General features: G+C 37.1%; 1 protein-coding gene across 1 annotated transcript in view; it reads right to left on the bottom strand.

The window, feature by feature from the left end:
- The window catches only part of LOC109835075 (cation/H(+) antiporter 15-like), a 14,574-nt gene extending 4,674 nt beyond the window's left edge, over positions 1 to 9,900 (bottom strand). The window contains exon 1 of the mRNA XM_020403071.1: positions 9,727 to 9,900. Within this exon, the coding sequence (XP_020258660.1) occupies positions 9,727 to 9,900 (174 nt within the window). The remainder of the gene's footprint in view (positions 1 to 9,726) is intronic.

Genomic DNA, 12,297 nt, shown 5'->3' with positions numbered 1-12,297 from the left:
AAAGGAAGATAATAATAGAGTAATGATATAATAATATAATATATAGTAGAAAACTTGTAATATTATTTACTTAATAAAATGTATCATTAATGCTATTTATATTATATCCATAATAAATAATAATAAGTAAATTATATTAATCAAAGTACAACATTGAAATAAAAATATATTTAAAAATGAGATAATAATTTATTGACTATAAATAATAATACAGTAATGATATGTGTTGATGTTAATAATCAAACATATAATAAAATGAGAGTGAGGTTGATTAGAGAGCCGCTAACTTCTCTGAATACCTGGTTTTGAGTTGAGTAGCTTCAACCTACACAAATAGCAACTCGTAAGAGGACGATGACTAGTTCCCTCGTTGTTCTTCCGACGATCAAGTCAGTGAAGGACTTGAGTGGGAAAATGATGAACTTTATGAGTTCTTCAGTGTAGTGCAGCGAAAATCTAAGATATTGCTTGCTTACCTTGGTATTTGGAATAGTACCCCTATTTATAGTGGTGGTAAAAGGGTAGAATGGTAATCTCGACCAAGTACAGGATGACGACAAATGAGTATGGGATGGCGGCTACGTCAGCATCTGCTTTACACACTATAAGAAATCCAGTATTTAACGATCAAAATTAGTGAAGGGACTAGTTGACTGTTGTTTTCGTCAAAAGTTGACTTTGTCATGGAATTCATTATATCTTTGGTCGATTACAATTAATTCAAAAAAGAGATAGCCTTTTTATAAGACTCCTTTTACACAACAAAAGGAAAAATTACAACTCTTGAGAAATAAACGCAGGATCGTTGTTTGGATCGCTGCTTGTGTGAGATCTTTGCCTGTGCCGGGAGCGCTTTGACTCGTGGACCACCAAATCATAGATTCTGATTGAATCGTGAGGGGTTTAATGATTCTTCCTTCGTTTATCGAAGTGAGAATTTGAAACGATATCTTATCAAAGTAAGATAGTTGTTCTTCTTGAAATCAAGTCAAAGCTTGAATCTCAAGGGATTGATGGAAGCTCAAGAACTCTGCTCTGTCTGCTCTGAAGTGCTTTAAATGATCAGCCCCCCTCAAAAATGGCCTTCGAGGGGTATTTATAACCCCTATGAACAGTTGGCGGAAAACAAGCTCGCGAGACAGCATTTGCTGTCTCGGCTGCCGAGACAGTGTTTGCTGTCTCGACGGGCGAGACAGTGTTTGCTGTCTCGGCCCGCGAGACAGTAAACACTATCTCGGAAAAGGAATATTCCTGACAGTTTTCGCTGTAACTGCCTTCCCACGTTTCAAACTCCGTTATTTTGGCAGTTATCAACGTGATTCTCACCCACGACGTTTCCCACGTTCTTGAATAGTTAGTGGCCACGTGTTGGCGGTTATGCAAAGTAGTTTTGACCCTCTGAGAGCTGTCTCACGTGCGAGACAGTAAATTCTGTCTCGCACGGCGAGACAGTAAAGACTGTCTCGCGTGGGCGAGACAGTAAAAGTCTGTCTCGCCCGCGAGACAGTAAAGACTATCTCGCACGGCGAGACAGTCAAGTCTGTCTCATGTGCGAGACAGTAAAGACTGTCTCGCGTGCGAGACAGTCTATACTTGTGTTCTTTTTTTGACATTTTGGATGACTTCCTTTTGAGCTGTGTTTGGATATCTCTCAGTATTTTTTGACGCCTACAAATACCACCTCCAAAGTATTCCAGACTCAATTTTTTATAGAGGAGTTCTGGGATACTTTGGATAAGATAGGTCTTACTTATGATCCTTTCAATACTTGATTGAGTAGATCGTGTAGAAGAATCTGTAAAATGGCTCCAGCTCTTGATCCCTTCATCCATTAATCTATTCAATTCCTTGTAGAATAGTTAATGCTTCTCCGGCACTGCGTTTATCGGAAGAATTTTATATTCTATCTCCTGGTCTCTTTTTTGTTGGTAGAGATGAACCCGGAATCGGAGAGGAATAATTTTATATTCTATCTTCTGGTCTCTTGTTTGTTGGTAGAAATGAACCCAGAATCGAAGAGGAAGAATTTTATATTCTATCTCCTGGTCTCTTATTTGTTGGTAGAGATAAACCCAAAATCGGAGAGGAAGAATTTTATATTCTATTTCCTGGTCTCTTGTTTGTTGGTAGAGATAAACCCGAAATTGGAGAGGAAGAATTTTATATTCTATCTCCTGGTCTAAAGGAAACTCGAAGTGGGATCTCCACCTAGAGAATCTGGATTGGTTTGAATAATCCTAACTGTCATAAAGTTTGATTATTCAACTGAAAGTGGACCTCTCGTTCGTGGAATGAATCGAGAAGGGATTTTGGTTGTGGTCCTAACTGTAGTAAGGTTTGACCAAGTGGGAGGTTTTGAGACGATCCTAACTGTATTTTGGCTTTGGTCCTAACTGTTTTAAAGGTTTGACCAAATAAGAATTTGAGAGGGAAGATTGATCTAAAGAAGTGATCGAATCTCATCTCAGCAAAAGAGTATTCGGAAATCACCATGGGGATATAGTGTTTATCACTTCGTTTGTAATAATCGGGTTATCCCTGAGAAAATTATATATAACATTCTTTTGGGAACTTCCGTTACACGAACCACCCACCCTCAGCTTTCTTCGCGAAAATGGGTCTAACATCATACTGAGTCACATGACCGGGTTATCCTTAAGAATATTACATGTAAAATAATTCTCCAGGAACTTCCCGTCAAGAGTGGAAAACAGTTTAGACTCATATACTTATTGGAGTATCAGGGGGCAGTTTAACCTCGTATACTGGTTGGAGGAATGAGAAGCAGTTTTTACTCGTATACTCTTTGGAGTTACATGAAGAAGCAGTTTATACTCGTATACTCTTCGGAGTTAGGGGAAAACAGTTTATGCTCGTGTATCCCATGGAGTTAAGGAGAACAGTTTATACTCGTGTATCCAATGGAGTTTTGCATCGTCTTTATTTGGCTTGTTTCGCCATTATGACACCGGAGTCAATTAATGCTTGGATTTTATTTTTGAGTCCGAAGCAAATCTCGGTGGGATGAAGAACCTTTCTGTGGTACACACAGTAGTTTGGATCCGTAATCCTATTAGCTCCCTCCTGATCTTTAATAGGTGGTAGCTCGATTTTATCGTTGGCGAGGAGGTATTTCAAGATGGTTGGAGCTTCATTATCTTCGAAAGAATACTCTTTTTGGAACCTCGGATCGAGAGTTGCGTTCACAGGAATTGTGGATGTCGTCGGTTGACCTCTCTCAACTTTCTTTCTTTTAAGAAAGTGTTCAGCTTGTTCGCCACGTAATTTTAACTCTTTCCAAGTTTTGGATGGTACAATCCCCAGGGTTTCCAGGACATCGATGAAGAGATTATTGTGGCATGTTTCAGGATAAACTCCTCTATAACAGGATCTCTGCAATTCATTGCTTTGTCACGGAAGCGCTTGACAAAATTATCAATAGATTCTCCGTCTTTTTGCTTCTCATCCAAAAGGGCTCCGACTGACACTTCGGTGTCATCATCGAAGAAGTTATTGAGGAACAAACTTTCCATGTCATCCCAGCAATTGGTGTTCCCTGGTTTGAGCCGTCGGTACCAATCGAAGACGGGCTCACGAAGGGTGCCAACGAATGACCAGACCATTAAAGCCTCGTTTCCAGAGATCATGCCCAAATGAGACTTGAAATAAATCAAGTACTGAATAGGCGAGCTCTTCTCCTCAAACGGTGTGAAGTTAATCAGATTGAACTTTACCGGATACGATATTGAATCTCATTCTCTTGGATAGGGACATGGAATACCCGTCTTCTTCACTTCTTGAGCCGTCATCAAAGCGTTGATTTTGTTTTTAAGCTCTCTCATTTTCCCTTTATCGTCTATGTCTTCATTCGAAGGACGTTGAGGAGAATGAGTTAGACCACCCCCTGTGAGAGGTGCTATTGAACCACCCCCAATCTCGTTATTGGGAGAATCCGTTAGACCACCCCCAGAGCTATTGCTATTGGGAGGTGCATCAGCAAAGATGACTTCCTCCACTTCCGGATCACTGTCATCTGCAATATTTTGAGTGCGGCGACTGGATTCAGCTCGCTGACTGGACTCAGGAAGTTGAGACCGTTGAGCTAGCAATTCTTTTATTTGTTGAATAGTTAACTCCATCTCTGTCTTCATCTCAGCTCTAATTTCTTCACGTTGCTTGGCTAGAGCTTCTTGAAGCATTTGAGCAAATTGATCAGAGGTGATTGTGAGTACTTCTCTGGTTTGTCCCGTGCTAGACATTGTATCATCAGAAGCGATTGCAGAACAAGTGTCCGAGAATCCATCCTCTGAGGACATTCGTTCTTGCATTCTGTTGTAATTTCTGCATCTGATGGCTCCTAATTGGAGTCGAGACATCCTTTGAGCAATTCTTGGATTGACTTTTCCTCTCGGAGAAAAGTCAGGATTTGAGTCACTTGAATACCGCTTAGACTTTCCTTTATCGGCCATGTTGATGGTGACTTCAGGGAATTCATCCTCTTGAATAGCAAGCTTCTTGTTGAAACGTCTCGGTTTGGACTTTAACATTTCAGTAGAAAGTATCTGGAACACATAAACTTTCGGCAGAATGGCTTTAAAGCAGTTGCATTTGGACAACACTGCTTTGATAAGTTTTTCACATACACAATGACGATTCGTTTCTCGAACAGTCCTTTTATGTGATTTGTTTCCACCTTTAGTTTGATAGTACAACTCGTCAGCATGGTGACCAGAGCAACCTATCTTCTGTTTTTGTGTTTGAACCTTGTTAACATACTCAGGATGACTTTCGTTTCTCGAACAGTCCTTTTATGTGATTTGTTTCCACCTTTAGTTTGATAGTACAACTCGTCAGCATGGTGACCAGAGCAACCTATCTTCTGTTTTTGTGTTTGAACCTTGTTAACATACCCAGGATGACTTGTCGTCGCCTCTGAGCGATCCAAGGTTATGTTAAGAGTCATACGTTTAGAACCACCCCCTTGCGGGTGTGGAGTCCTAACGGGCTCCGAATGTTGATTTTTTACAACTTCAGACTTTGGAATCCAAACTTGGCAGAGTTTCGGTGGTTCTTTGGCCACCGTTTCCTTCATCCTTTCTCGTCTTTGTTGTATGAGAGCACAGGCATGAGCAGCGTTTGCACGACGTTTTTGTATACGTTCTTTAAGGGTCGAACGAGTCCTTTTGACAATAGTCCATTCTTCCGTCGTGAGTTTAGCAGAGACATAAGTGATTGGTCGTTGAGACAACTGAACCACTCGATGCCTCCTCGACTCTAAGTCCGCATGATAACGAACTCCGTCAGATTGTTCCAAGGCCTTAGCCATTTGGCAAGGCCTTAGCCATTTGGCGAGCGCAGCGTTGGCGTTGTCTCTGACGAGCTCTTTTCGTCAATGCCGGCGGGTTTTGATTTAATGACTCCTTAATTGAAGAAGAGTCATTATGAGCAGAGAGGTTGCGAGTAGAATCCTCAGCAACAATTAAGCGAGAGTCTTCATCTGTAGTGTTTAACAACTTCAACAAAGATAAAATCTTCCTGCATTTGCGAGGCGAGGAAGACTTTACAGATGAGGATGATAAATACTCCTCAAACTTCGCTTGGTCGAACTCGTACTCGACCGTTGATTCAACCGAGATCTTGATGGTTGGCTGCGACACGACGGTCTTGACAGCGAGACCGTTGGCTCCCACTGTGGTCGCCAATTTGTTTTTGTCAAAAGTTGACTTTGTCATGGAATTTATTATATCTTTGGTCAATTACAATAAATTCAAAAAAGAGATAGCCTTTTTATAAGACTCCTTTTACACAACAAAAGGAAAAATTACAACTCTTGAGAAACAAACGCAGGATCGTTATTTGGATCGCTGCTTGTGTGGGATCTTTACCTGTGCCGGGAGCGCTTTGACTCGTGGACCACCAAATCACAGATTCTGATTGAATCGTGAGGGGTTTAATGATTCTTCCTTCGTTTATCGAAGTAAGAATTTGAAGCGAATATCTTATCGATGTAAGATGTTCACTCTTCTAAAGATCAAGTCAGAGCTTAGATCTCTAGGAATCGCCAGAAGCTTCTTGAGGATGTTTGTGAAGAAGGAAGACTCTCTCTCTTGCTCTAATTCACCAAAACTCAAGGCTCTCTGCTCTAATCTGCTCTGGAAATGCTCAGCCCCTGTCAATGATGGCCATAGGGGGGTATTTATAGCCTCCTTAGACGATAACTGAAGAAATAGCTGGTCAATAACTGTCTCTTTAGGCGCGGCAGCTGATGCTGTCCTCGCGTGCGAGACAGTAAAGACTGTCTCGCGTGCGAGACAGTCTATACTTGTGTTTTTTTTTGACATTTTGGATGACTTCCTTTTGAGCTGTGTTTGGATATCTCTCAGTATTTTTTGACGCCTACAACTGTCATTAATGTGCATATAATAACGACAGGTTTTAAACCCTTCATCGAGTGATTATAAATATTAGAGGAATGATGTGAGATGTGATAACAGCTTTCTAGTCCCTTCATTGATTTGATCCTAATACCTATCGTTATTTGATCCTAATTACTATCGTAGATATGAACGACGGTAATATGTTTCGTCGTTCTGGACTCTATAACGACGGGTATTATAACCTTCATAACACTTTAGCGAAGAAGGCTTCAACGACGGGTGACGAAGGGATTTTTTCTGTCGTTGGCATACAATAACAAATGTTTTTAGCTATTTAACGAAGGGATTTCCCTTCGTTAAAGACATAATTTCTTGTAGTGACAGGTGTCGGTCGACGAGTAGAGGAGAGGTCACCTCAGTATTTAATGTGAAGTGATTGGGGGTATGACATTGCTGACATGGTCCGATGTATCATGAAGACTATCGGGGCTAGAGGAATGATGCACCTACAAAGCATTTAATGTCACGCTACTGCACTGTCAGCGGGGGAGGCTCAAGATTGAAGTCGTTATTTGGCTTATGGCGAAGGGTGCCGAGAAGGAACGCCTTTTGAGTTGACCCTGCAAGACGTTGAATAACTGGTCGAATGGGCTAGCAAGTCGTCTTCGACAAGAGGGCCGACAAGTACCGCCCTTCGAGTCTATCTAAGGAGATGTCGACTTGACGAGTCGGCTAAGTCTGGATTCTTGGTGGTCCTGACCGTTAATTCGATTTGAGCGGTGCATGTAGGGGGTCACGTGTCCGTTACTGGCAAAGGGTCGTACTTTGGCCTGTGAAAACACCATAACAATATGAAAATATGTTACTTAATAAAATAAAGTTTATATTATATTAATTAATACATTTAGCACTAATTATTTACTAATATTATACATAATATATTAAAATAATATGAGATATAATAAAAATATTTAATAATAAAATAATAGCTACTCCAAAAATAAAATATTAATATTATGATATTTAGTATATTAATTATAACGTAGCTGGGAAGTTGAAAACCTTGGAATCCACCAAAGGTTGCTCTTTAAATCCACAAAGAACATTCTCTAAATCTATGCAGAACTTTGAATCCACAAAGAATATATAACAAGAGAAATTTAAAAGTTATACCTCTATGACATACAATCCTCTGTTTAAATTAAAAATAAATAAGACTCTTACTAGGACCTGAATTATACTAAAAATAAAAAGAGATTAATATGTATCCTTGACAAGGAGAGGGGTTCCCTCCTTGACGATGATGTGGCACAATTCACATCATGTAAAATTCTCTCTTCTACTTTATTATCTCTCCTTCACATAGTGGAGATTATGTCACATCATTATCAGGGAGGAAAATCTCCTCCTTGTCAAGGATACTGATTACTCTCAAATAAAAATAACAAAACAATCTTAAAAACTCCTATGATTGGGAAATAAATTAGTCAATTTTAGAATCAAATCGAATTTGTTTTCTAATCAAAACATATTCCTAAAATATTACCTAAAATAGTAAAAAAAACTAATAAAATTTTGATATCTCTCAACTGAAGGGGATTTTATGAAACAAATGGTGGAAACCTGAGTAACGGTCAGTTAGGTTAACTCCATCTTGAAAAATATATGATTTTGTTATATAACTTGTCCAATTCTGATGTATGTTTGGGAGATATGATATGTTCTTCGTTGCATATTACTTTTCTTTGTCGGGCCCACGTTTCGGCTTTTGACGATCTAGTTTCTCCATGAATATGTCTGTAGTGCGTTCTACATCAAATTAAGTATTATATAATAATATAATATATTAACACAAAAATTACCATGGTATCCAAACATAAAAAAAATGTCCTAGTATTTGTAATATGGTTTTTTCTTCAGACATTTGGACGAACCTCAGCTAGATGTTTGGAGGGGAATCTATGGATAAAATAAAAATATAATATTTTATCATGACCATAGAATTATATATATATATATGTAGAGAGAGAGAGAGAGAGGGGATGTCGTGAGTGTCGATGTATGACTGTAAGCCGCCCATCACCGATGTGACTAGTAGGGTGTACATTTATCGGACCTGTCATTTCACAGGGAGAAGAGCGCCATCTATTCTCCATTTTTCTAATATATTTATATATTATATTATATATATATATATATATATATATATATATATATATATATATATATATTATATATTATATATATATATATATGAATCTTTGTAACCAAACACTATGTACTTTGGTAAGTGAGGTGTCCTTAATTCTCATCAACTCAATCACTTTTCAACTCAATGCGATTACATGGTTCTTATTTACTCGAGTGATGGAAATGAGCCTACCCTACAATCATAAAAGTTATACTTGGTATAAGTTCCTCACTATTCTTTATATATATAGTATATATATATATTATATATATATATTATATATATATATATGGAGAGAGAGATTAAATGGGTATGCCTGTCATAGAGGAGTTTCTCTTGATGCCCTCTAAAATCACATTGACTTGAGCCGACATTTGTGATGATCGCGCTCGTTGAACATTGTTACATATTCTAAAACCCCAAGCACATGCAAATTTGGGGTGAACGCCCGTCGTCGTTTGACCCTTTATCCACTCGTAATTCATTTTAAACAGGTTTTGAATGAAGTAGAACTTTTTGCACATGAGAGCGCTCGATGGGGGTCAAAGCGACGACCGGGTTCATGCTCCAAACTGGTGTGTTGGGGTTTAGAATATAGTAGATTCAGTTCAAACCGGAGCGGACCATCCATAAATGTCGCTCAATCATTTGATTTTTAAAGACGTCAAGAGGAAATCCCCGCTCGCATGACAATGATACACATTATGCTATATATATATTATATATATATATATTATATATATATATATATATTATATATTTATATATTATATTATATAATATGATATACTTGGCGTGTGTGTAGTTGATCTAGGCTCTTTAATAGATCTAACTGGGATACTGATCAACCAAATTTAAAAATCGGAACCCAAAAATAAAAATCCAAACCAGTTGATGTGATCTACTACACATGAACCAATTAGAAATAAAATTTCAATTTTTTTCGACGTGTCTTGAATTATATGTCAAGAGGCGAAAATTAACTAACTTCATGAAAATTCTGAGACATTGATTTTAACGATATATTTTGCATTGGTTAATGATGATAAAATCCTTTGGAATTTTTTGTTTATAAATATTAATAGCATATATATATATATGATTTTTCTTGGAATTTACTTGAGATTTTAGCAGCGATGTACATTTGAAATTACTTACAAACATTTGGGAGACGATGCTAGGCTGACTGAAGCGCTTGAAGAAGAAATGAAGGAGATGCGAGAGGGCGACAAGGATGCTGATCTCGATGGACAGGATGAAAAAGTCATCCAAGCCGGAGTTTGCCGCCAGATCCTGACAGGAGAAATTCTCATGACTATGTCTGTCCGCCATTTTGCTCTTTCGGTTCAAGCTTCTTCTTCTACGATCTTCTAATTAATCTGAATAGAAACACGTACAAAAGCTTTTATGATCTTCATTAATTAGCATAAAAAATAAGCGTAAACTGCGCTCAATATCCTACACTTTCATAATTATTTTTTAAAAAACTTTGATGCGCCAATCTACAAATTCTCCCGATTATCACCAAGTTTGAGCCCTTTTTAACGTTGATATTTTCCTTTTACATTTTTGCTATGAATATTGTCTAATAGTCATGTTTATCTTTGGTACAGTTTAATAAAAATCTTAGTATTTAGAATTGAGAGGGAGTAGGGAGACAGGGACGTATGCTAGGCCGGGCCGGATGGACACCCCTACCTGAGCGGCGATATAACATATATAAAAGTACTATTAGAAGTAAATAAATGTGAAAACATTGGTGGCTTCTCAGGAACAGATCATACCTACTATACATTTCGTCAATAACATATATCATATATTACTGAAAACATCGACATCACGGTCAATGTGTGACAGGCGAAAATGAAAAATAATTAACGATGAAAAGGGGAGATGCTTGTATATATACATACATTCCCCGTAATTGTATTGCTGAAATCGAACGGATCGAAGAGGAAGAAGAACGACACTGTGGACATTGAGCCGAAGGTGAGGAGATTATGGTCATTGAAGATGAATTTCTCAAACTCTAGCTTAACTGTGAGTTTTTTATAAGGTCTTTGAGATCCTGTGGGTTCGGTCGGGGTCCATGGCTGTACGCACGTGACATTGAACGAGTCCAAATCGTGAAACTGGCCAGATATTGAGGCTGTCAAAATCTCAACGTTAGGTGTTCGAAAAACATTTAGTTACCTTAAATTTTGCATATTTCGAAATAAGTCTTTGTGATTATGTTTTTTTTTACAAAGGACTCATTGATTTATTTATTTATTTATTTATTTGATTCTTAAAATCGTTAAAAAGGTTTCAAGATATTGAGTAGATCCTTTATAGTTCTAATAGTGCGGATATATCCTCAATTGCTAATTTTTTTTTGAATTTTAAAAACTTGAAAAATGTTCACTAAAGGGGTGTATTCACACCTGAGCTGATACTACATGGGGTCTATTTACAACAAATAAAATTACAGAGGATCTATTAGCAATTGGGTGATACTAAGGGGTCTACTCGCTATTAACCCTATAATATAGGCTAAATATAAGAAACCGCCTACTTTGGATGATTATAGATTGCCCGCCCACTGTAGGATGTAACTTTAAAAATATCAAAAAAAAAAAAAAAAAAAAAACAGAGGATCTATTAGCAATTGGGTGATACTAAGGGGTCTACTCGCTATTAACCCTATAATATAGGCTAAATATAAGAAACCGCCTACTTTGGATGATTATAGATTGCCCGCCCACTGTAGGATGTAACTTTAAAAATATCAAAAAAAAAAAAAAAAAAAAATACCCTGATGTTAGTTATCAGAAAACCTCATTTAACTTAAACATATTATTAGAACATATTACTAGAAATCCTGTCCTTATCCTGAAGACTGTTAACAAGCAAATTTTGCATCTATAAGTAAAATTACTCAGGATGATATTTTTGGCAATGAAATGTGTGGGTCACACTTTTGTGATCGTTCTCTGAAAAAAAAATTATATTATAAAGGGGGTTTTCTAAGTTTTATGGGGTTATTTTATAGTTGTTCAAATTTAAGGGGATTTTGTGATATTTAGTCTACAATGTAAATATTCTAAAAACCTATATGTTACATCAGACCAATCCAATTAAGACCTTTATCTAATTAGAATTGATTCAACGTGGGGGTGATCCAAAGATAATCTAATTAAGGGCCACTATTTTGTACTAAAAAACAAATTAGTTCAATCTTATATAAGTTTTTACCAAACATATTACAAGCCTTTAGCCAAGTTAATTTTATTAACTTTGTTACTGGATGAGTTGTCAAACAAAGCTTTAGAAATTAGATGGGGTTAGGTTAAAAACTCATTAATTTCTACTTGATTAAGACCACTCAGAAAAAATTCGGGAATAGAAATTCTATTTGTAATGATATTTGAACTGTTTATTTTCAATATTTATGGTAAGTTTTAATTTATATATTTTTTGCACTTAAAGAAAATTGATATCTAGATAAACAACTTCAGGTTTTATTATTCTTCATCTGTATTTAGTGGTAAATTGCTGATGAGAGCCCCAGTTGACATCACACCGCCAACGAGTCAAGTAGTATCAAGCTTCTACATAAGCATGATGAATCAAGCAAAATGCGCAGTCCAAGAATGCCAAGAACAAATATTAAATTTTGAAAAAAAGAAACCCCAATTTTATTGATAAATCATTTAAGTTTTCAATCACCAAAAAACATAATGAAAACAT

The sequence above is a fragment of the Asparagus officinalis genome, chromosome 3, assembly GCF_001876935.1.
Source record: "Asparagus officinalis chromosome 3, Aspof.V1, whole genome shotgun sequence".
NCBI classification, from domain to species: Eukaryota; Viridiplantae; Streptophyta; class Magnoliopsida; order Asparagales; family Asparagaceae; genus Asparagus; species Asparagus officinalis.
Note: the sequence above shows the minus strand (reverse complement) of the source record. Positions and strands in the feature narration are given on the sequence as shown.